The 24,663-nt window shown below is 39.1% G+C and overlaps 1 protein-coding gene across 1 annotated transcript; it reads left to right on the top strand.

The window, feature by feature from the left end:
* Positions 1–12,027: 12,027 nt before the first annotated feature.
* Positions 12,028–18,110, top strand: GAPDH (glyceraldehyde-3-phosphate dehydrogenase). Its single transcript, XM_026713383.2, has 12 exons — positions 12,028–12,080; positions 12,773–12,818; positions 14,943–15,042; positions 15,209–15,315; positions 15,414–15,504; positions 16,034–16,149; positions 16,265–16,346; positions 16,509–16,660; positions 16,755–16,833; positions 17,249–17,332; positions 17,609–17,706; positions 17,887–18,110. The coding sequence occupies exons 2-12, from the start codon at positions 12,796–12,798 to the stop codon at positions 17,954–17,956; spliced, it is 1,002 nt and encodes a 333-aa protein (XP_026569168.1). The 5' UTR covers positions 12,028–12,080; positions 12,773–12,795; the 3' UTR covers positions 17,957–18,110.
* The last annotated feature ends 6,553 nt before the right edge of the window (positions 18,111–24,663 follow it).

Raw genomic sequence — 24,663 nt, 5'->3', positions numbered from 1 at the left:
AATCTCTCAACCTTTTAAATCAAACATTTTATCTAGAAATAAGCAATAAGGATGGTAAAATTTAATTATTAAAAGTAAGTCTGGTTTATTTTTTGCCCAACTTCAAAATCAACATCATTTTTATTTATGGAAGTCGCACACATTCAGTTATCATTTTAGTCCATCCTACCCACAAACTTTAAATTATTTTAATGGTAAGTGCTATTAGATTTGACATGCTGCAGATGGCAGCAAAATCATATCTTAGTATCTCAAAATTACAAATTCACATTCCTACTGTTGCCAAAGAACTAATGACTGAAGACATTAAGGAATTGATGCTGACACAAATTGTTGTAGCTGCCAGTTATCTTTGGGGTCCCAAAGAAGCATCTGTAGCATTATAAAAGTAGGAATACCATTGTTTTTAGTAGGCTTACAAGCAACAGTTTACAATAAGATATAGCTGGCTTCAATTCTGCTCACTTTAAGAACATAGGATCATAGGTTTGGAAGAAACATTGGAGGTCTTCTAGTCCAGGGGTTCCCAACCCCTGGTCCGTCGACTAGTACTGGGCCATGGCATGCTAGAAACCAGGCAGGGCAAAAAAGCAAAGCCCCGTCCATGGGATGCAGGCAGCACACAAAACCACACCCCTCCAGTCCGTGGAAAATCTCCATAGAACCAGTTCCTGGTGCTCCAAAAGGTTGGGGGCTGTAGTCCTAATCCAATCCCCTTTTACCATCCCAGTCAAACGGTTGTCTAGTCCAGGGTCTCCAACCTTGGCAACTTTAAGACTTGTGGACTTCAACTCCCTGAGGAATTCTGGGAGTTGAAGTCCACAAGTCTTAAAGTTGCTAAGGTTGGAGACCCCTGATCTAGTCTATTTTTAAAAATCTCTAGTAATGGAGCACCCACAACCATGAAAGATTGATTAATTTATCTCATCATTAGAAAATTTCTGTCAGAAAATTTCTCCTTAAAATTTCTCCTCTTTAACAAGCCTCCACCCATTATTTCTTGTCCTGCCCTCTGGTGCTTTGGAGAATAAGTCAAACCCCTCTTCTCTGTGATGGTACTGGAAGACAGTGATCATGTCCTCCCCAATCCTTCTCTCCAATACACTAGTCATACCTAGCTCTCTCAGCCATACATCATTCAATTAAATCACCAGACCCTTTATCATCTTTGTTGCTCTTCTCTGCAAACTTTCCAGGGTCTCAATATTTGCTAAACTGGGATGTCTCCCTCAATTAATAGGGTATTTTTGGACAAGTCGAAGCAACACATTCCTTTAAATGCCTCACATCCATGGTTGTCCCTTAAGAGCAGATAGTCCACGGCAGCCCTATTTTCCAATGTGGCTGCATAAACTTGTCTGAGTTCATGATTCGGGCCAGCCAGCCAGGGCTTGTGAGATGGCATTCAGGCTCTTGGCAGTGGTTCAAACCAGGCTCCTAACATTGTGAGTGTTGCAAGCGGCTAATCTTATGACACTTACCAGGGAGATGGCAAGGGAGACATATTCTGCTTTGTTTAGTAGAATGGTGTGGGAGTCACAGTCGAGAGCTAGAGGTTGGAGGTCCCTTTTCTTCTGGTTTTGGATGTTATTTCGTCTTTCTTGTAGGCAAATTTAGTCTCTCCAGTGGATTCAGGAAACCTTCATGAGATTCTAGGTTCAGTGCACCATCATTCAGATATTCTTCCAATGTTATTTTTTCTTCCACTATGTGGTATACGTGCAACATTCCACATCCATCTATTTTCCTCAGCACGGAAATAGTTTGTCAATGTCAGTGCATGAATGAAGGGCATGAATCATTGTCATTATTTTTCTGAACTTCCCATCCAGGATTTTTAGTACTGCTTGAGTCCAGCCCACATTCCAGCTCTATATCTAATAATTATTATTAACATCTTAATTATTATGGCTGGCCACATAATTAGCCAGATGTTTAGACTGAAATTGGCATTTTTATCCATCTATCAAGATAGTTGGGTGGCCTTATTAAAGTTTACAACTAAACACACTTCAGATCTTATTTAATTATTACTTTTGTTATGTATTAGATTTGTAACAGGAGAATTAATGAAGGAAAGCAAATGATCAGACTTAGTATATGGCACAGGGCCATGTTATATAGGATCATAGAAACCTTGGGCTGGAAGGAACCTTGGAGGTCTTCTAGTCCTTTTCTGTTAAACTTCTTTTCCCTAAGGACATCTGCCCATCCTACCAGGTCAGATAGAGTGGGCACACCCCTAGTCCCTTCCCCTAAATATTGTTGTCTGGCAGCCTATCCTATGGAACATGCCCTGAAGTTGAGCAGGCCTTTACCCTCTTGGTGTTTTGTAAAGCTTTGAAGACCTGGAATTTCCCCCCAAGATTAGATAATTGCACATTAGAAGATTGACTTGGCACCAGATCTTTGTTGCTTTTAAGGTTTCAGTCTGTTCAATGTTATAGTTTTAGTATGATTTTATATGTTGTTTTAACTCTTGATTGGGAGCCACACAGAATTGGTTAGAATATGGACAGCTATATAAACGTTTTAAACAAACAAACAAGCAAACAAAATTGTACTATAAGATAAATCGTTTAGCTTTATCTTTCAGGCCAGAAAAGTGTTTACTCATACAATTTTGCCATGTAAAATTGCAGATTCAAAGCAGCCTTGCCAAGCCTTGGGAAGCATCTGCCAAAAAATCCTAGGAAAAGCCACTGTCTGTCATTCAGATCACCTAGGATCCAGTGAACAGTGAACTGACCAATCACTTGATTCTGTATAAAGCTTCTTTTCATCATATTTTTCATCAATGGGTGAAATTCAACCCAAATGAGATTCCCCCCCTTAGTGTATTCAATTCCTGATAGTTCTATCACAAAAAGGTAGGTTAGTTTTCTAATGCTAGTGACAGCATAAACAATGGAATACTAACATTCAATGTTCCCCTGTTATTTGTCCTCTGCCCCTGCACAGAGTCCTCACTGGCAACTGTTTGCTCATCAAACAAAATGCAATGATTGTGTAAATGATCCAAAAGCTTCTGAGTGCATTCTTCATGACCTTTCTATAGTTGAAGACTTGGTAGGGCACACAGTACATTTTGTTTGTGCAAGTTGGAAAAAGTTTCCAACTCCATCTCCTTTAATACAGGTTCCCCACAGGGCTGTGTCCCGAGTCCATTACTGTTCACCTTGATGACCCACGACTGCTGTGGCAAATCTGCTACAAATCATATTGTGAAGTATGCGGATGACACAGCAGTGGATGACAATCCAGGATGACAACGAAAATGCTTATAGGGTAGTGGTGAAGACTCTGGTGGACTGGTGCAATAAAAGTAACCTGGTTCTAAATGTTAATAAAACAAAGGAGATCCTCATAGATTTTAGAAACAGCTGGCATAGTCATACCCCACTCAGTATCAAGGATGCAGCTGTAGAGATGGTCAACAGTATTTAAGTATCTGGGGGTGCAGATGTCTGAACGGGTCTCTCCACATCCTTAGTGAAGCATGCAAACCATCTCCTGCATTTCCTGCTTTGGATGAGGAGAGCATATTTATTTATTTATTTGTTTGTTTGTTTGTTTGTTTATTATTTTTGTCAATTGCTTACAAGATAATAGGTATAAGTAAAAACATAGTTATGAATACATGGATACATGTAAGAAAAATAAAAAAATAAACAATAGGACAGAGACAGTAGGCACCTTGGTGCGCTTATGCACGCCCCCTACAGACCTCTTAGGAAAGGGAAAATCTTCTCTCCATGGAACCAGCTCCTGGTGCTCCAAAATAGTAGAAAGACTAATAGTAGAAAGTCAATAGTAGAAAGTCTAGTAGGTCAATAGTAGAAAATCTAAGGTTAAAGCTTTTGGGGTTTTGGGAAGAAACCACAGAGTCAGGTAGAGTATTCCAGACATTGACCACTCTGTTTTTGAAGTCATATTTCCTGCAATCAAGTTTGGTGCGATTAACCTTGAGTTTGTATCTATTGTTTGCTCTTGTGTTGTTATGGTTGAAGCTGAAGTATTCATTGACTGGTAGGACATTGCAATGTATGGTTTTATATACTATACTTAGATCGGACTGAAAGGCGGCATAGTTCTAGGTTTTCTAGGTCTAGAATTTCGAGTCTGGTGGCATAAGGTATTCTGCAATGAGTAGAGGAGTGGATAACTCTTCTTGTGAAATATTTCTGGACTTTCTCAACTGTGTTTTTATCAGATACGTAATGTGGGTTCCAGACTGATGAGCTGTATTTGAGTATTGGTCTAGCAAATGTTTTGTATGCTCTGGTTAGTAGTGTAATATTACCGGAGAAATAGCTATGTAAGATTAGGTTAACAACTCTCAATGCCTTTTTGGCTATGTAATTACAGTGGGCTCTAGCACTTAGATCATTAGAGATGAGTACTCCAAGATCCTTGACAGAGTTTGGATCATCAACAAGATCTTGACTATTCAGCCTGTATTTTATTTTCTGATTTTTTTTTTGCCAATATGTAGGACGGAGCATTTATTTGTTGAGATTTGAAACTGCCATTTGTTTGACCATTCTGATACATAGTCAAGGTCTTTTTGAAGGGTAGCAGTATTGTCTGTGGTGTTGAATAGCTTTACATCATCAGCGAGGAGAACGCAGTTGCTCTTGATATGATCACAGAGATCATTTATGTAGAGTATGAAAAGAGTTGGTCCTAGAACACTGCCTTGGGGGACACCACTGTTGACAGGTACAGAATTTGTTAGGATGCTCCCAATTTTGACTATTTGTTTTCTGTTTGACAGGAATGCTTCTATCCAGTTATGCAGGTGTCCAGAGATACTGCAAGATTTTTTTTTTAAACAAGTTTTATTGATTTTACAAACAAACAACAAAACATCATTAAACATTAAAAACATAAAACCTCTTTCCATTGTAAATCTTTACAAGGCAGGTAACATATTGTTTTATATCACATACTTATAATTTATCCCATTTCCATATAAACACGTAAATTCCCTTTACCAAATTCCACATTGTTTCTCTTTAATCATTATTCAATCATATTTCCTTTCTAATTTATCTGCTATTCAATCATCACATTTATATTTTCCTCTGGCTTGTTTATAATTATTCTCATCTAGTCTTCCTCCGAGATTTTATTATTTAATTCTTAATTAAACACACACACATAAGATATAAACATAAAAACATAAAACTTTCTTTTAGAAAGTAAAGCCCCAGGTTACCTCTTTTTGTATGGACTTCAATTGAATTCATGCTCTTCTTATATACCATTACCTATCTTGTTTACCATTCTATATCTATTATATAACTCCTCTCCACTTTTGCCTCGTCTTAATTCTGTTTTATATATTTAATCTTGCTTTAAAGAAAAATATTTTTATATCTTTTGTCCATTTCTCCATTTACATCTGTCTCATTTCCAATTTAAAAAAGAATAGTTTCCCCTGGAATCACTAATCGGAGTATGATGCCTTTCTATCATTCCCCTAAATTAAAATTTAAAATAACACCTAAATCCCAATCAGATTCTGCTTAGTACATTCTACTATTTCAGAAACCAATACTACAATAATAAATCCATAACAGTCAACACATTAATCCATTAAACTATATTTAAACTAATATTTTAAACATTCCCTTTAGTATTTTATTAAAACTTAATACCATTCATTATTAAACATTTTAAAGTTATACCTTAATATTTTAGTCTTTTATTAGGTCTTAAAAAGTTCTGATTATCTACTTATAATACAAATACCACTATTACAATACTTATGTGTACTTTGCAGAATCCCCTTTTTTTTTAAAAAAAACCATACATTACCCATTATCCCTAAAAAAAAATTTCTTTTCTCCATCTTGTTTTATACCTTTGTAACTTTTTTTCCCCTTTTCCCTTTCCTTCTTAGCCCGCCTAAACTTTTTACCCCCTCCTCTCCAAACCTCTGCCTTCTTGGTTTCCCCTTTCTGTTGCATTCCTCTTTCCTTTTGCTTTCTAGCATTCTGTTGTTTTTGCATCTTCTTTTTCTCTTTCATAAATATTTTTTTATTTCTTAAGTCCTTCCTTTTCTCTCCTCTCTTTCTCCTTTCCTTCTTAGTCACACCGTTTAGTTCATTAAAAATGGCTTCTTCTTCCTCGGCTTCTTCCAGCTGTTGTTTAATTTGCTGACACATGACAAGCGCCATATCTAGGAAACAAAGGGCTTCTCCCATAACATCTTTGCCTTCTTTTGTTATTTTTAAATATCGTTTTTTTAGTTCATCAAGAGATAGAGCCATTTTGAACTGTTTTTTCTCCTCTTTCTGTATCCTCTTATTATTATTAAGCCAATCAGTTATTTCCAAACTTAAAACTGTTCCCAAAAGTCCCAAAATCCCGCAGTCATCAAACAGTCCAGGCAGAGTACAAGCTTCTTCTTTTTACAATTTCTCTTCTAGGGGTGAAGTCAAATTAGGGAAAGAAAAAACGTCCAATCTGTGCTTTAAATCTTTTTTAGAATTAATTTCTATTCTCTTTATCTTCAAGGCATCTCCTCCCGCAAAGTCTTAGAGTAAAAAAAAATTTTTCCCACTTATAACAAAGGAGTTTAGGTTTTACCTTCTATCAAAAGGCTGGTTTCCCTTGTCCATTTGTTAATTCCATAAGGGAGGGAGAATAACTTCCCCTTTTCATCACTTTTCTTCGCAGCTGAAAACATCAATTGGGAACATTGTAGCGTCCAAGCCAATACTTTCCCAGGTGTTAAATATGTCCTTAAGGTCCCAGTTTGACCAAGAAAAAACTTTCATTTTAAAACTCCTTCTTCTTCCTCCTGCACATTCTTTATCCAGTTGACGGCTTCTTTATGGCGGCCATAAAGACCGCCGCTCCACCGTCTTGAGAGAAGGGGGTTATTGCCGGCTGGGGGGGGGGTTGCGATACCCCTCAACCCCTGTCCGGATCCCCCCTTTCTTCAGCTGCGCCAACAGGGCAGCCTTAGCCTCCAAATCCGTCAGGATCGGAGGCACCAAGGCAGCTAGCACAGCAGGGATCGCAGAGAAAAGCGAATCCCTGCTGTCACCGAAGCCGACAAACCGGAAGTCCCAGAGATACTGCAAGATTTTAGTTTTAGGAGTAGTTTGTCATGTACCACTGAATCAAAGGCTTCTATGTAGGTTGCGTTTATTGCTTTGCCCTGATTGAGTTATGTAGTCCATATGTTTTTGCAGTGTAAGAGTTGCAGATTACAGGATAGACTGAAACCAAATTGTTTATTAGAGAGTAGGTTGCTTGACTCTAAGTGGAGGATAATGGATTGGTTAATAATGGATTCCATGACTTTACAGCTGATGCAACATAAAGAGATTGGTCTGTAATTTTCAACTAGGCTATTTGTTCTCCTTCTGTCCTGGCCATTTTTTACAGAGGCCTGACTGAGAGTGTTTTAACAAACTGCATTACTGTTTAGTTTGGCAGCTGCAGTGCCTCAGAGAGAAAGTCCCTACAGAGAGTGGTAAGGTCAGCCAAGATAATAGGAAGCTCACTTCCTGTCATTCAGGATACTGCTTATAAGCACTATGTGCTTAGACCTCAAAGCATTGTTAGAGACCCCATGCACCCACTTCACGGTCTGTTTCTGTTGCTCTCCTCTGGGAGAGGTTTCAAAGTATTTCTAGCAGGACTACCAAATTCTATAAAGTTTTGTCCCCTATGCCATCCATCTGGTGAACTTGCAAGATTCGTTTTTCTCGCCATGTATATGTATACATCAGGACGTGTTGTTTCTCTGTGTCATGTAATATATGTGGGCATATGCATAATTTTGTATTTATTTATTTTGTCATGCTCCATGTACATTGGAGGTGGTGACCCTTTGACGGCTGCATGCAACAACATTTCATTTTAATGTATGCTGATTATAGTGTACATGACAATAAAGTTATTCTGATGACATAGACTGATGAGTGACATGCTGCTTGGTTACTTAATCAGCCATTTCCAATGCAGAAATTATTCTATGCAGATTATGGTAACAGGGACCACCAACCCCTTGGCATTTTGTGAGCATCGAATCATAAACTAGCCGTTTGACCTTTTGATAAAGGTTGTAAACTCCACCAGGGCTAAACTTAGTCCCTAGGTTGTTCTGTAACGCAGGGAATACCGGTTGGGTGATAGGAATCAACTTACATCTCGAGCCAGATAAGCTTTCTCCAGAATCCCTTGGAATCTACTACCCTCCACCTGCTTCTCCTCAGCAGCTCCTCAGCTGTTTTCTCTCCATTTTCCATATAGCACAAGAAATAATTGAGTTTCTATTATCATGGCTAAAATATTCAAGTAATCATTTTTTTAAAAAAAAGACCTTTCAGGTTATTCACCCATTACTCAGAATCCTGCTCGAGGGTATAGGCACGTAAGTAAGAAATTGACTAGATATTATGTGACTGGAAATTTTAAAAATGAAGGCCTTAATTTTTGCTAGCATGGTTTCATCTATTTTTAATGATAAATTTGATGATTTAGAATTCTCAAATAACATCACTGAGCAAAATCATTACTACATGTCATTTTCAAGTGAAGTATTTTTTTAAAGAGGGGTTATAAATGCCCATGATTCAGATCTATGAACACAGGCCTCACTGCATCCACATCAAATATATAAACACTGAACAACATTATCCCGGTGTATCTTAAAGTCTAAAATATACCATTTCACATTTTATCAATGCTCATTGGCCTTGGTAAGTATCAAATAGCTTAATCCTTATACAGTTAAGATGACACCTGATCTGCAGTGCAGGCATTTATCTGAGTACCCAGAGGGTAAATAAGTAGTCCAGTTGGAGATGAATCACATTCAATTCCCTCCCTCCCGAGAACTGCTAAGTACCATTTTGAAATCAGTTATAATATGGCCCAAACAGGTCATATATAGCTCACAGAGGTGGAGATTTACTTTCTCCTATCTCTAATCTGCAAACCCATTTATAGTTGTGCACATTTCACAACAGCAGTGTATCACTATTTTTAAATTAAATATTTATATTTAATTTTGAATTATTATTAGTATTTAATTAAACATTATGAATATTAAATTAAATATTTAAATTATGAATATTAAATTAAATATTTTGAAACTAGTGTTGCATATGGCAACTGCTTCCAGGATGCATACAACTTGATCTGAGGAAGAATGGCAAACAAAGTTGTAGAAAGGACAACTCAGTGTCCAAAATGTTTTATTTCAAAAGTAAACCTGATAATTTACAATGCTATATATGACTTTGCACCATATATGAAATATGGGTTTATCTTAACATCTTAACATTCTTGCAGTAAATATTTGTTAAATCCTAGTAGATCTTTAGTAGCTTGAATAGAATTTATTGTAACTTTTTACTCTTAATTTTTGTTTTCAAAAGATATTAAGTTAAAATTAATGAAATATTGAAAATTGTGACCTAACTCTATAGTGCTTCTAAATTCCCTGTTTATTCACTAAATTTATTTTTCCCTTTCCTTTCCTAAAAAATATTTAATGGAAATGTAATAAAAATTAATGTATTACCAGGAGAAACTTTGGCTTCTACTCATTTTGCTTGTTTGCTTTGAGGCATAATTCCCAGTGATTTGCTAGAGGGATACTCCTACCACTTACTCCTGCTTAACATAAAACATGCCTGCATCCCCCCATAGTGTGATTTCTTATCGCAGCAATATACTTTCCTGGGCTATGGACTGCCGGAGGCTGCTAAGGCAATTTGTAGCCAACTCCAATTGTATTGTGCAAAGGGGGCAAGAGTGCAGATTCAATTGATCCGCGCAGCCCAATGCAATGAGAAGGCGGGATTTCCGCTGTCACGTTCCTCCAGTAGAATTCTAGGAGGAACTTCAGTGTTTTTTTCCTTATTAGACATGCTGCTCACGCTGAAGTAGTGAAAAGGCTGGAGAAGGGAGGGACTTTGTTGGATCAATGAGTAGGCTTTGCTGGAGGAATGCAAAAAAAACAGCAAGAAAAGGCCTCCGTTGGGGGGGAGGGAGAGTTGTCCTGAATAAACATGAGTAGAAGTACATTGCAATGACCATAATTAATCTGCAACTCATAAATTTATCTAGGATTTATATGGGCTGAACTATTCTCCCAAAGGTTCTTTCAAATACACATTTGCTTCTAAACACAGTAACTTTCTATTTCATGATTGAGTGTTTCCTAGGCATGTGAGGAAACAAATGAAACAAAATGTAACAGATGGCCTGATACAAGTTGTTACACTAGTTTGCCTAATAATGCAACCCTTATGCAGTTACATGGAACACTTACCCAGGGCTTCTGCATTGGACCACTTTTTAAGAGTGCTTTCTGCAGAAGTAATTTTTAGCACAGTTATAAATATATCTCCTCTTGTGAGATATACCAAAAGGCAGCGTGGGGATGTAAGAGCCTCCTTCGGATAACAGGTTATGCCTTGACTTGTAAAGCCAGGGCAATTCTCTTGTTTTGGGATGGGGGAAAGAGTTGGAAGGAAGGATATTCTTTTCAACTTATAATGGGTCCGTCTTGGAAGACTATGTTTCGCCTCTAACCCTGTTACTATTATTAATTATGGCACACACATTTCCTCTTTGGGCTGGGCGGGGGAAAAAGGAAAAGAAATGAAACTGAAGTAATTTTGTGGTTTCTCCTACTAATCTCAGTGCAAGTAATTTTTACAGAATTGTGCAGGGTTACAAGGCAGGTTGATTCCAATAATGAGCTAAATTATGTTGGTGAAATTACAGAATCAGAACTCTGATATCCTTCATGATTTTTCTGCACATAATACTCAGATCTAGAAAAATCAAAGGGTAACCAGGTTTACACTGTATAAGCAATCATCCAAAATGTACATGATTTAGCTTAGCCTATCACTTTACTAAAAATGGTTTATGGCTTAGATATGGGCTGTGTGAATTCAGCCATTCTGTGTTTTGAGATATTGTCCTTATACTTAAGAAAGAGGTCTTGAACCATCCATTCCCAATGCAACTGCATCTTTCCAGTTGTCTGAACTTTCCTGAGACTCAGTGATTTTGGAATAAGCCCCAACATTTGGCTGCTAAAGATTGCAAGCGAGAATTGATTTACAGTATTTTGATCTGTATGCCTTACTTCATTGCTTGTTTCATGAATCATTTTTTGGGGGGAAATGATACATATCATGTTCCATAAAAGTTGACTCTAGTTATTACTGCAATTATTTAGAGTCAGGCATTCCTAAGAATTTTGTGGGTTGTAGATTGTAGATTGATTTTTGCATTAAACTGCTTCTGAATATGTGGGTTCTGTTTTGCGGTCACAGCTAATACAGGGATTGAACTATTGCACGAGAACAATGTTTCTTCTAATCCCAAAATTCTCTCAATAGCGGTTGACTGAGTTAACAAGCAGAGCATGAAAGAATGTGATTTCTTTTGTGCTAGTTTTCCTAAGCCATACTCACAGAACAAGCTGGGCTGTAACGGCTTTGGTTCCTGACTATATATTGTGTTAACCCAATCAATAGTGGGTTACAATACTTACTAGTTAAATTCAAACCACGACTTAATGGATTGCATGAATCTGCTGGTAACATGACTCGTCTTTTGAGCCTGGCAAACGTACAAGGTTTAGGAAGCGGCTTTTGATTCCAAAGTACTTTATCGAGATTGCAAAATCCCGCAGGTGCCAAACTTGAAGTAACTGATCGATAAATCATCTGCCGCCCTAGCCAAAATGGTCCATTTGCCATAGCGATTCGGGTCAAACAAGCGTTGTTGGGAGTGGGGGAGGCCACCGAGCGAAGAAGGATGAGGAATCGTGGCGAGGGAGAACAAAGAGTCTTTCTCCGAGCCGGATGGAAAGCAGGGCGGGAGGGAGGGAAATGGCGCCGGGCTTGGGGATCTCCACTCCCGACATTAGCCTCCCCTCCGCCGCCCCCTCGCGCTCTGATTCGGTGTTGGCGCCGGAGGTCAGGCCTCGTCATTACCATACTGGGCTGTATAAAGGGTAGAGCCGAGGGGGCCTGCCTTCTCACCTCCTCACTGCATCTGCGGAGCTGAGTAAGGTCAGGACCTCTCGGGTAAGCGCTCCCTTTCAACCGGGGGTGGTGGGGTGGGGATGGAGGCAGCTCTTGGTGTTGCAACTTTGCTGGGCTGCGGGCTCGAAAGACGCAAGCCAAGAACGCTGTGGTGAGGGGAGCCGCCCGAGTACCGTCCCATGCAAAAAGTGCCGGCTTGTGCCTCGTTGCTGTGGGCCGGCTGGGAAGGGGAGCGTTTATAGACCTTAGTCGGTACCGGGCGTGACTGAACTGGAACTTTAATCTTGCATTGCGCGGGGTAGGAGCGGCAGCCGCGGAACAAGAATACACGACTGAGCGGGCAGGGCAGGAACAAAGTTTCGAGAAAGTTTACAGGTTGCGTGGGGCGGGGGAATATTCCGGAAAGACAGTTGCGCCCCCACATGCCTCAAATTCTCGCAGGTGTGGAAGGCGTCGCAGGCCCAGCGCGCGGTTTCCTTTCTCTTCCGTGAGGCTTCTTAATTCGCCTCCCGTCTGCCGGCCGTGAGGCGGCGAAGCTCCCTCACAAAGGGGAAAAGTTTTCGCGGGCGAGGGGAAGGCAGTTGGGCGAAAGGCGAGAAACGGGCGTTTAGGACGGACGTTCATCGGCTCCGACATAATTGAAAGCCTGTGGTGAATATTTGGGGGTGGGTGGGGGAGGAAAGGTTTGAAGTTTCTGGAACCGGCTGACGAAGTTTGCCTCCTCCTTTCTCTAGGAACGGTTTTTCCAGCGGCGAAGATGGTGAAAGTTGGTATCAACGGGTGAGTCCAGAGGGGGCGGACGTGCAGCGAGTCTGCCTGTGCATGGCAGGAGAGGAGGGAGGGAAGGAGGGGCAACCCTCTCATGGGAGCTTGAATAACTTTCCGGCCAATAGGGGGACTCTGGTGTAGGGATGGCCAGCATTGCTGTCCAGCCTGAGCTGCTTTGCAGACCTTGGGAGGCTGCAGGGGGAGCTTCCAGCCCAGCATTCCTTTCCTTTCCAAGGACATCTAGAAGTCATCCCAGCCCTCCCCCTTTCCAGCAGCTGTTTCCATCAGGATCTGCTTGTGTCTTTCTTGGCACTCTTTCTGGCTCAAGTGTCACCCTGCATACATTTTTAAGGCTGCCGTCTTTGGGCCTTTTTATTTCAACGTGCTCTGGGAGAGCCGAAGCACATGGAACAGGCTTGTGGCTGCGATGGGTGCAGGAAACCCGGACTGACTCATTTTCCTAAATGCTGATTGCTGAGTCATTCCTATCAGGAAGCTACAATAGTTCTCTGGTCTTTATATTGCTTTTAATTCTACATACATACATACACCATACACACACACACACACACACATATATAATTATTTTCCTGATACTTTTACATGCTGCAAACATGGAGCATCTCAAAATGTCTGCAGGGAGGATTATATATCCTTCGATTTGAAGGGCCTGTTAAGAATGTGACCTTCTTGCTCTCCTTAGCAGCCAAACACTGTAACCAGATAACTCCAGTTCAGTTTCTGAGAGCGACTGGCTCTAAAGTTAGTGTTTGACCTTTCACTAGCAGGATGGAGGAGTGTAAAGAAGGGAGTTTCAAGTAGCATCCCCTAGGAAAGACAAATGGGCAGATGCAACCCAAGTTCTGCCTCTGTGTATAAAGACATTCTTGTTAGATAACTCTTAAAGACTTTCCATAAGGCAACCTTGTGCAACTGTAAATGAAATAACAAGAACTGCTTTTTAGAGCCTGGCGGGCAAGATAAATTATTTCTTGGCAGAGATTTGGGTGTGTTCCTTGAAAACCCTCTAGTTTTGAATTTTAGAGATAAGAAACCCCGAAGCATTCTTGCTAGGTAACTCTTAAAGACTTTCCATAAGGCAGCCTTGTGCAACTATAAAATTGTACAATCTTCAGTTCCCCTTTATGCTTTTGGTAGTCATAAAAATCTGTAATTTTGAAAGCACACTCAAACATTTTAGAGCAATCTTGCTGATTTAAGAGGGAAATCGTTTCCAAACTGCAATCTGTATGGTAATTTCAATAGGTGTTCCTGCTGCAGAGAAAAAAAAAGGCGGGTGTTGAAGGAGGATGACCACAAGTTTGGGGGAGGGAGGGGAGTTATTCGGTTTCCTGTAAGGATGCTCTTTGTTTCAAATACAAAGCGGTGACATGATCCTCTAAAGCCACATACTGTTTTAAGGCTCTGAAGTATGTTTCTCATGGGGAGAGTCACATCCCTGCCATCCTCCCATCCTCTATTTTCTCATTGGCCCCTTACCTCTGCAAAGAAACTGAGAAGGATTTTCTGAGCCGTATCCTACCAGTCTTCATTCTGATATTGGTAGAGGATGGCTCTATCAGCCTGGTGGTGAGCGTCTCCAGTGGAATTTGCTGAGAGTAGGACAAGTCAAACGTGGAACTTGGGCTGTATATTCCAAAAGCAGTTACGCAGTATGTCTCTGTAGGGATGTTTTGCTGCCATTGAAAATGCCAGAGAGAAAGCTCGAATAGATATTCAGTGTTAAAGCAGAAAGTCTACCTTCAATAAATTCCTTTGCCCAGAACTAGATCAAGTTTAGAGACTAAACCAGAAATAGGTATCGGATATCTTAAGTATTTTGTAGTACAATTGTCATCCTTATTTTGCATAGCCAGTGCTAATAAACTATGTTAATGACTCTGATTTTCTGCAGGACACCATGTTATTTGTCCTAATATTTGCCAGTAAATATTTTCATGCCATCTGATTCTCAGTGATTCTAGTAGTTACTCCAATCTGGTTTTTTTCCTATCCAAAAAGGTGACCCTTGATGCTTTATCAAACTGCTCTTCTGTTCTTTCCTACATGTGGAGCAGAATTAGTTCTCTTAACCCATTCTGGAGATAACAGTTGTTTTTTATATTTTTCCTTTAGTTTTGGCCGTATTGGCCGTCTGGTCACCAGAGCAGCAACCACCAGTGACAAAGTCCAAGTCGTTGCCATCAATGACCCATTCATTGATCTGAATTACATGGTAATAATCCTCTGTTGTTCTTCACGGGGCCTGATTTTATCTGCTTTTTAAGGCAAAGCAAGAAGTTACACTCAATCATAGAAACATTCATATGTCAACACTCCCCTCCAATATTCTAGAAATGTGTTCCAGTAAGCTACATTAATGTTGTGTGTCTTAATTTCAGGTGTACATGTTTAAATATGACTCTACTCATGGCCGCTTCCGTGGAACTGTCCATGCTGAGAATGGAAAACTTGTCATCAATGGAAATGCCATCACTGTTTTCCAAGAGTGAGTAACACCCCCTCCATTCAGGTTTTCTTTACTTGTGTAGTCTATTTCTTGCTTGCGGAGTCTAAGCTTGTCTTTCTCTCTTTTCTTCTTGCCAGGCGTGATCCTGCAAACATTAAGTGGGGTGAGGCTGGTGCCGAATATGTTGTAGAATCAACTGGTGTTTTCACCACCACAGAGAAAGCTAGTGTAAGTATCTCTTACAGAAGGGAGCATTGTATACATTTCTGCTGTAAAGATAGGTGTACAGTCCTGATACTGATGGAAAATTTGGATGACATCTGGATTCATAAGTGTTTTGTATTATATTTTTATGAGGGTTGCTAAGAGTGGGACGTGACTTTGCAACTGAACAACAAAATTCTATATTTTTTTTTAGAATTTAATGTCTTATGTACATATGCTCAAAACACCTATCTTCTGAGGAGGAATAGATCCTTTGATGGAGTGCTATGGTGAAACAATGATTTTGGCATTTAGACATGGCTACTTTAAATTATTTATTTGCTTAGCCGCTTGAATTGTGAGATCGGTGGCAAATAAAATTCGATAAATAAAAAATTATCAAACATTTCCATCATACTATATGAGAAAAGAATTTGCATAGCAATGTGTGACTGGATTGTTCTTAAGAGTGTTGCTTGCAGTTCAGTCTTGGATTATTTGTATTTTTTTTTTTTTTTAATAAGAAGTAAAATGTTACTCTTTTCCCTTACAGGCTCACTTGAAGGGTGGTGCTAAACGTGTTATAATATCTGCCCCATCAGCTGATGCTCCCATGTTTGTGATGGGTGTCAATCATGATAAATACGACAAATCTTTGAAAGTTGTCAGGTGACTATAGGGGAAAGCAAGGGGGAAGCAGGGCTGTATTGCCAGAATAACATAGGTCTTCTAAAATGGTGCATGTGCATCCACTGAGGGCTTCTTCCCTTTTATTTTTCCCCAGCAATGCTTCTTGCACTACCAACTGCCTGGCACCGCTGGCCAAAGTCATCCATGACAACTACGGCATTGTGGAAGGTCTTATGGTATGTGAATTGCACAAGTCCTAGGTGGTTCCTCTGTTTCTCAACACTTAAAAGAATTAAGAATTGTGTTGCATAATGGTGAAATGTTAAATGGGAATGGTGATCATGTGTGCAAATTTTCCCCTGTGGTATAAATGATCTATGCTGCTGCTTCTATTCCAGACCACCGTTCATGCCATCACGGCCACACAGAAGACTGTGGATGGCCCCTCTGGGAAGCTGTGGAGAGATGGCAGAGGAGCAGCTCAGAATATCATCCCAGCATCCACAGGTGCAGCCAAGGCTGTAGGCAAAGTCATTCCTGATCTGAATGGGTAAGCGTGCCTGAGCACAAAGGCAAGTGAGTGTGTCATAGGCCAAAACAAGGACTATGTATATCTTAACTTGAATCTTTTCCGACATTCACAGGAAACTCACAGGAATGGCTTTCCGTGTCCCAACTCCAAATGTTTCTGTTGTGGACTTAACATGCCGCTTAGAGAAACCGGTGAGTACTCCTTCCTATGGTAGCTCTGAACCTGCTTTTTACTGCTAGTACAAAACGGGGGTTCAAAAATCTAGATCAGCAAAGAGGTTCAGAAAACTCATGTGATGGCTAACCAATGCTTGGCAGTCCACATTTGATGGCCCATACTTTTCTAGGTTTTGGGGAGTTTGTTCAAACTCAATTATGGGAGATGCCAGATTGGGAAATGCTGCTCTAAATGTACTGCAATCAAATTCTTTGTAACTTAAATTAGGAGTGCAGAACTTGTGGTCCTTGAGATTTTGAACATGCTTTTTGCCAAGACTATTTAAATGGTAGCAGATATTGGAGAGAATGAATTGACTGTAAGCACATTAGGAAATTGGGGCAGGATTCGATTATTTAATACTTCTGTCTCCCTCACTTGCTTTCTTAGGCGAAGTATGATGATATTAAGAAAGTTGTGAAGGCAGCTTCTGAAGGCCCAATGAAGGGTTTTCTGGGATACACAGAGGACCAGGTAAACTGAAAAAAATTGATGATACAAAAATAACTTATCAGTCCATTGGAGCATTTTGTAACAATTGTGGTAACCTGTTTAGGTATTGTAGACATGACTGTATGTAGTCATAAAATATGCTTTTTCTTCTCTGTCTTCAACATGTAAAATGTGATCATCTCGTACAACCAACCATTCCATTTAGGTTCATTTGATTTCTCTTGTAAATATACATGGAGGCTTAAATTCGAGACTTCGCTTTTCAGTGGATTATAACATCTACTACTTCTCCCCCAGGTGGTCTCTTCTGACTTCAATGGTGATATCCGCTCTTCCATCTTTGATGCAGCTGCTGGCATTGCTCTCAATGATCATTTTGTCAAGCTGGTCTCCTGGTAAGAGATGGAAGGGGGTTGATGATGGCTGTTAGTTGTCTTACTGGGTTTGGGAAGAGGTGGAGGTGCAACATTTAATATTCTGGTCAACAGCAGAGGTGGCAAGCAATGGCTTCATGCTGCTATATTTGCTAATGGCTATTTTTCTCAAGACTAAAAGACCCTCCTTTTCTTTCTTAGGTATGATAATGAATATGGATACAGCAATCGTGTGGTAGACCTGATGGTTCATATGGCATCTAAGGAGTAAAGACTATTTGGTTTTCTTATTCTTATAACTTGGCTCTGTATTTTGCAGTTAGAGGCACTTTGTTCCATCTGCCTCTGAGGAAGTAGAGAGGCTGGAAGAAACAATGTTTCAGTAACATCTCCCCTCTTAATAAAGTCATCACTGTCTCAAACAATTTTCTTTTCTTGTGTGGCAATATTTGGACTGAAGTTATAAATACAAAAATGAGGCTTTCCAAAGGTTATGATCTAGCTTACATTTTTCAATACATCCGCAACATATTTGCAGGCTCCAGGGTGCAGCTGCCATATGAAAATGCCTTACTTTACCTGGTATTCCAATTATGAAGAATCATTTTTTTTAATCCTGGAGTTTGGCTTCATTAGGGAAATACATTTAGCACTGGCCTTTAATTTATCTCTTCTAGAATCCATTTCAAAGTGCATTGCTTTTCAACTTGCCTAAATTTACCTAATATTTTTGTGTTATATTCCTCTAAAATATATTAATAGTTTCGATCACTCACTTTGGGAATAGGCTGCTGATTCTTAACTCAATTTGGAAATAGGCTGCTGATTCTTAAATTTGGCTAAAGTATTAAAATAGCTGAAACTTGTTCAGCCTTGTTCCTTCCACAATCCTGAACAGCCATGTTTACTTTATTGTCATTGCACCTTGTACAATGAAATTAAATACCACCTTCAGTGTACACTATATGACTATGAAAAAACACAAACACACATCCTTCACATTCTATACAATTGAATTGAAAACCCCTAATATTACATTAATATTGCACTATACAATAGAATTCAGTAAGAGTTACTGCTCTGGGATAGAAGCTGTTTTTCAGCCTATTTGTCCTTGTTTTTATTATCCTGTACCATCTGCCAGATGGTAATAATTAAAAAAAAAGTGCCCAGGATGAAATGGATCTTTGAGAATGTTTTGAACTTTCTTAAGGCAGCGGGAGCTATAAAGCTCTTCCAAAGAGGGGAGTGGGCAACCAATGATCTGGGCAATGACGTTAACCCTCTGGAGTGCTGTCCTATATGCCTTGAGTAAGTGGTTTTATTGTACTATTGGTAGCTCAAAAACTGGGCAATTTTTAATTTTTCCCCATTTCCTTCCCATTGTGGACTGAACTAAGGATATATGGGATGATGAATGAATGTTCCGTCAGAACTGAATGGAATTTGGAAATGCAAATGCTACTCGTTACATGAACTTGGGCAAGCTGAAACAGCTATATACTTCCAGTAGCAGTGGATTTAATGATAATATACATTTTCATATGCACGCAAGAGTGACACATTTTTGTGGAGGAAAATCTTTGTGGAGGAAATTTTGTATTCTGAGATACAACCCTTTGATCTTTGAGCAGCCAGAAGACGGCTGCAGGTGGTGAGAAGGTCCAGGCCTGTTTCTTGCCCATATACATGACAAAGCTGCTGGTTATCAATTAGTTAATATTTCTGCTGCTGTCATCTATTCTGATTTCCGTGCTACCTCTCACCTACTCATGTGAAATGGGATCTCCCAGCCTGCGCAACCTGCAAACTTCAGAGTGAGCCTGATGGTGGCAACCAAGATGAACAAAGAAAAATTTGAAGTATCACCTGCCCATCTGGAGTCCCTTCATATACCAGAAAGGGGTAGCAAAAGGAGCATTTGGAGTCTGGAAGTAAAAACATATTTGTAACATATTAATGAATAATAAATGAACATCAATTTGATAACAGTTAAAATTGCTAACATTGTAAAATCATGCATCCTTCCCTCCCCCCAGTTATAAATGGGGGGAGGGACTGAATCATTAACACTAGAATGCATTCTAATGCAGAATTTAGTTGCCTTGGAGGTCATTTCTGCCCCAAAAAAGAGGATAATTTTTTTCTCATCATGTCTGGTATCTTGCTTTTGAGTCAGTGTTATGTCGATTATCCGTGACTGCCTCTACCCTGCAGTTTTCTTGGAACCCTAACTCATCTTGCTGCCTTTAACCATTACACCAAACTCAACTGAAACTTCATACTGTTTTACTATTATAGTATTTTAAATACATGAGGTGAAAGAGGACATACTGTCTTGATTTGATCTCTTGCAAAGGATATTAGTGAATCTTATGTTAAGAATGCTGTTCATCGTTCCGTAAGAGTCGAAGGTAAGTCTAGGATACCCAAGTTAGAAATTATTGTAGCAAAGCTTAATTCCTTTTTAAAGCCTTAGTCAAGTCATCATTTGTTTTATTTCAAACAGTTGTTTGTTAGCCAATGAAGATCAAGATTGTGTGGAAAATTGGCAAAATCTTGGATTTCATTTCAATTAGCCATGGGGGAGGAAAGTTACTTTGCAAAATCCAAGAAATAATGGCTTTTAGAGTTTGACTCAAGACAAGCCTATTCCCATTTCTTTTTAAAACATTATAATTTTTATTAAATAAGTATTTAATAGAATAAAAGCCATTTAAATTTTGAAGAGAAAAATAGAAAACAAAACAAATGAAACGAAAAAAATAGAAAAAAAGGAAAAAATAATAAAGTGACTTCTGGTCTTAACAGCAGTATGTGGTATTACATTTTGCCCTCTCTCTCTCTAAGGTTACAATGTAACTTTTCCTTTCCAAAAACTCCCCTTTGTAATAATCAAATCCATAAATCTCCAATGCATTTTTTCTTTTTTCAGCAAAAAGGTCCATAAGAGGTTCTCAGTTGCTAACAAATGTAGCTGAACTTTAAGAAAACTAATTTTGCCATCTCTGCTAATTCTATCATTTTGACCAACAATTCTCCACTGTATTTCTGAGGTTTTCCTAGTGTATTTCCAAGGTTTTCCTAGCATATTTCTATTTCTAGCAAAGAATTGTGTCATGATTAAGATGACCTTTTAGTTTGAATGAAGAATTATCATTTTTATTTATTCCCACCTTTATTATTTTTTACAAATAACTCAAGGTAGCAAACATATCCAACACACCTTCCTTCACATACATGTGTAAGTAACCTGTTCATAAGTTTCAAGTAATGCCAGGCCTTCAATCCATTGCGGTTTCTGTTTTAAAGCAACATAGGTAACTACCGAACATCACTGCTTTAAGATGTCTGAAGATTTTAGCTATGACTCTGATGTGCCTACTACCATGGGGGTTAATTTTTTAGTTATTTTTGCTCAATCATGGCATCCCTTCTGCTCTTTTGTGATCTTTAGCTGGCATTTTGTCTAGCTTGTGATTTGTTGAAGATTAAACCTCTAATAATTTCTATTAGCAAAAATCTTAAAACGGTAAATTCTATGACTTATCATATCACCCTTCCCTCCTCTCTTAGCCCTTGCTTGTAAGATAAGGCAGTTGTATTGAACTGTAAGAATGCAAGAAATGTTATATAGATAGCAGTAAGAAGCACCTGCCCCTTTAGAAAAGGAACATAAAGCAGTATACAAATACAGATATTAAGTTAACTGGTTAGGAATAACTGTCTTCCCAGTTGGAAGACAGTAAAGTTATCACTGTGCTCCAAACCTTGAAGGCAGTCACAATGCTGGTCTACAAAACTAGCACACTCCATTTACCATTTTTTTTAATGAAATGTAAGCACCAAGCTCCACCGACTTCCTTTATCTCCTTTAGCTTCAGCTGAGAATCCACTAGATGGCTCTCCAGGGCAATAAAATCTGCTTTAATATGCTAGCAGCGATTGCAAGACTGGTGGATTGAGTGTTCCTGTTTTTTATTTTCTGCAAAACAGATATATATCCCCATCTGCACCCTACCCTGTAAATAGGGGAAAGGCACATCGTTTATGCTTTTAAACCAGGTTTGCCTCTAGCAATGGCATTTTCCAACCCAGCAAACGTTACAGCAGCATGTTGACTGTGTGAAGTTCTGTGTGAGTTTTGACTGGGAGAGGAAGAAATGTGGTGCAGAGATGGCTGCAAAGAAAGGACACGCAGGCTTATCTTAGGACATTTTTTAAAAAACATCAGCATTTATACCCTGAAGTGAATCCTTCCATTCCTCACCATCCAATCAGAGCTAAAGAAGCTTCTTGGATGTGAGGCGAAACATCTTCAAACAATAGCAATAGCACTTAGACTTATATGCCGCTTTATAGTGTTTTACAGCCCTCTCTAAGTGGATTTTACAGAGTCAGCTTATGGGTCCTCATTTTACCCACCTCGGAAGGATGAAAGACTGAGTCAGCCTTGAGCCTGGTGGGATTTGAACTGCCAAACTGCAGGAAACCAATAGTCAGCAGAAGTGGCCTACAGTACAGCACTCTAACCAGTGTGCCACCAAGGCTCAAGAAAAAAACAAGAAAGTCCAGTTGTCTCTTGAAAAAGCACCTTTGGGACACCCTGAAGTGGCAGGACACTATTTGTGGCGTTGTGGCATGCTTGCTATTGTAAGGTAAAGTCCTCCACGCTTAAAGTTGCCAAGGTTGGAGACCCACGCTCTATCTAGCCACAACAGGATTACGGTAAATCCACCCCCCCTTTTGAATTCCACTGACCATATCTAGTACCAAAATAGTGCTGATGACCGTCAGTTGAGAATATTCCTATGCACAGACATGGGTAGCAATATATCAGTTTAAATGGACTTTCATGTGTGGATCTAATCTTTCCTGCCTGACAATTCCTAGCCTTTTGCATGTTTCCATGTAATATGTCTTCCATTAGTTAGTCTGAAGTTCTCAGGATTTTCAACCCTTCTCTCCTCTTACAGAGTTCATTCCCCTCCTTTTCTCATGTTTGCTTGTGGAGTTCATGTTTTTACCTGACTCGCTCTCTCTTCATAAAGGAGGAGGGTGCAGTTCTTAGCTGTGGAGAAGCTTAGGTAACTTAGCCTACAAAATATTTTCTTGCAAAAATTTGAAGACTATATTTCTACCGATGCTGCTTAAAATGTCATTTGCCCTTTTAGCCACGGAGGTCCTTATCTTGCTTATTGTTACTGAGCTAGGCATTCCTCATCCTGTGTCTACATTTGATCTATTTTTTTGTTTCTCCTAAGTAAAGAACTGTATTTCTCCCTAATGTGAAGTTATTTTGGGCCCATTTCTCTAACCTATAAACAGATTGAATGTTGTTTCTACCTTTAGATCATTTGCTATTCGACTGAATTCTTACTTCTGCAAATTTTGATCAGCATTGTGTCATCATCTACTCCATTTATTAAAATTATATGGAGTACCAGGCGCAAGGCTGAACTCTGAACTGTACAGGTAGTCCTTGACTTACAACAGTTCATTTAGTGAGTGTTCAAAGTTACAATGGCACTGAAAAAATGTGACTCATGACCATTTTTCACACTTTTGGGGCATCCCCTTGGACATATGATCAAAACTGAGATGCTTGGCAACTGCCTTATATTTATGTCAGTTAACAAATGTACAAGGCTCAATTGTGCTCATAAGCCAAGGACTACCTGTATACCTTACTCGTTTGATGAGGAATCACTAATAAGAATAATACAGTTTTCAAGGGCATTCTAGCTCCACTTAGTTAGATGTGCCATTTAACTATAGTTAACTAACTTGGACTATTTTAAATTCTTAATGAAATCCTGCTTTTTTCTATTTATTAAAGCCATATTTACTTTCCCTCTTTATCAATAATGTCAGCATTACCACTAATTTTATTTCATTTTTATCATGCTTGGGTAATTTTAATGTTATGTTGCCCTAAGTATTGTCTTTTTGGTGAATGATGGGCTATAATTTATTTTTTAAAATGTACTTAAACATGCGGCAAGGAAACAAAAATTAAAATAAATTTATAATACAAACACATTAAAGAAATAATAAAAAATAATGTGGAAGTTAATATTTAAAATTTCATTGGTGCATAGGAATAAATGCATGTGCAATTTTAAGAAAAAAAAACATAGGAGATTGGACATATAATTATCTAATTATTATGTATAAATAATTATGCACAAATGAAACATTTTTGCTATGTACAAAACTGAGTAAGAGGCAAGGGAATTGGAAATGTTTGAAGCAAAAATAGAAAAACAATAACTGTAACAATAACCAAAAAAAATGTGCCATGGCTTTTTTCTTTACTTCCCCCCATCCCAGAAAAGTATGATTTAATTGATGTGAAACCTTGTAGTAAGTACCCCAAATATCTGGAGAAGCATGAAGTCCAATAACTTTTATGTTGTTTTTGTAATTTCCCCATAATTTTGATTAGTTTAGCAGACAGTGAGGTTTGAGGGGAGACGTGACACAGTACTCTCACTGCTTCAGACTTCCTTGGTTGGCCCTGGCAATGTTGATGTTACTTTGTCTCTCAGAGTTGCTTTGTCTCTCAGAGTGCTGATACATGGAGAGACAGGAACACTTTTTACAAGGTTTCATGCCACACTTTGCACAAAGTGAGCATCAAATATGGGAATCCTTGAGGAAAACTGGCCTGAGCAATCCCCGAGCGACCCGGGCGGAACAGACACTTAAGCCAATGGGCCAATCCAGGATTTGGTGGCTACTGGTTTACGCTGAGCATGACACACTTGAATTAATTTTTTCTGAAATGTTTACCTCTTCTGTTGGAGAAATGGGAAGGAGACTTGACGTCTTCCAACTCTCCTTATTTTCTCGTGTTGGAAGAAGCAAGGAAATGCAGGATGGATGAGCCAGCAGTCTTAAATATGTAGGAGCCCCATTCATGAGACTGATGGGCTATTTAATCCAGGCCAGAAGATATCCCCGAGAAGCCAAGTC

This window comes from Pseudonaja textilis, chromosome 2, assembly GCF_049901715.1.
Source record: "Pseudonaja textilis isolate UNSWEBS1 chromosome 2, rPseTex1.2, whole genome shotgun sequence".
Taxonomy (NCBI): Eukaryota; Metazoa; Chordata; class Lepidosauria; order Squamata; family Elapidae; genus Pseudonaja; species Pseudonaja textilis.
This window is presented reverse-complemented; position numbering and strand designations above follow the sequence as displayed.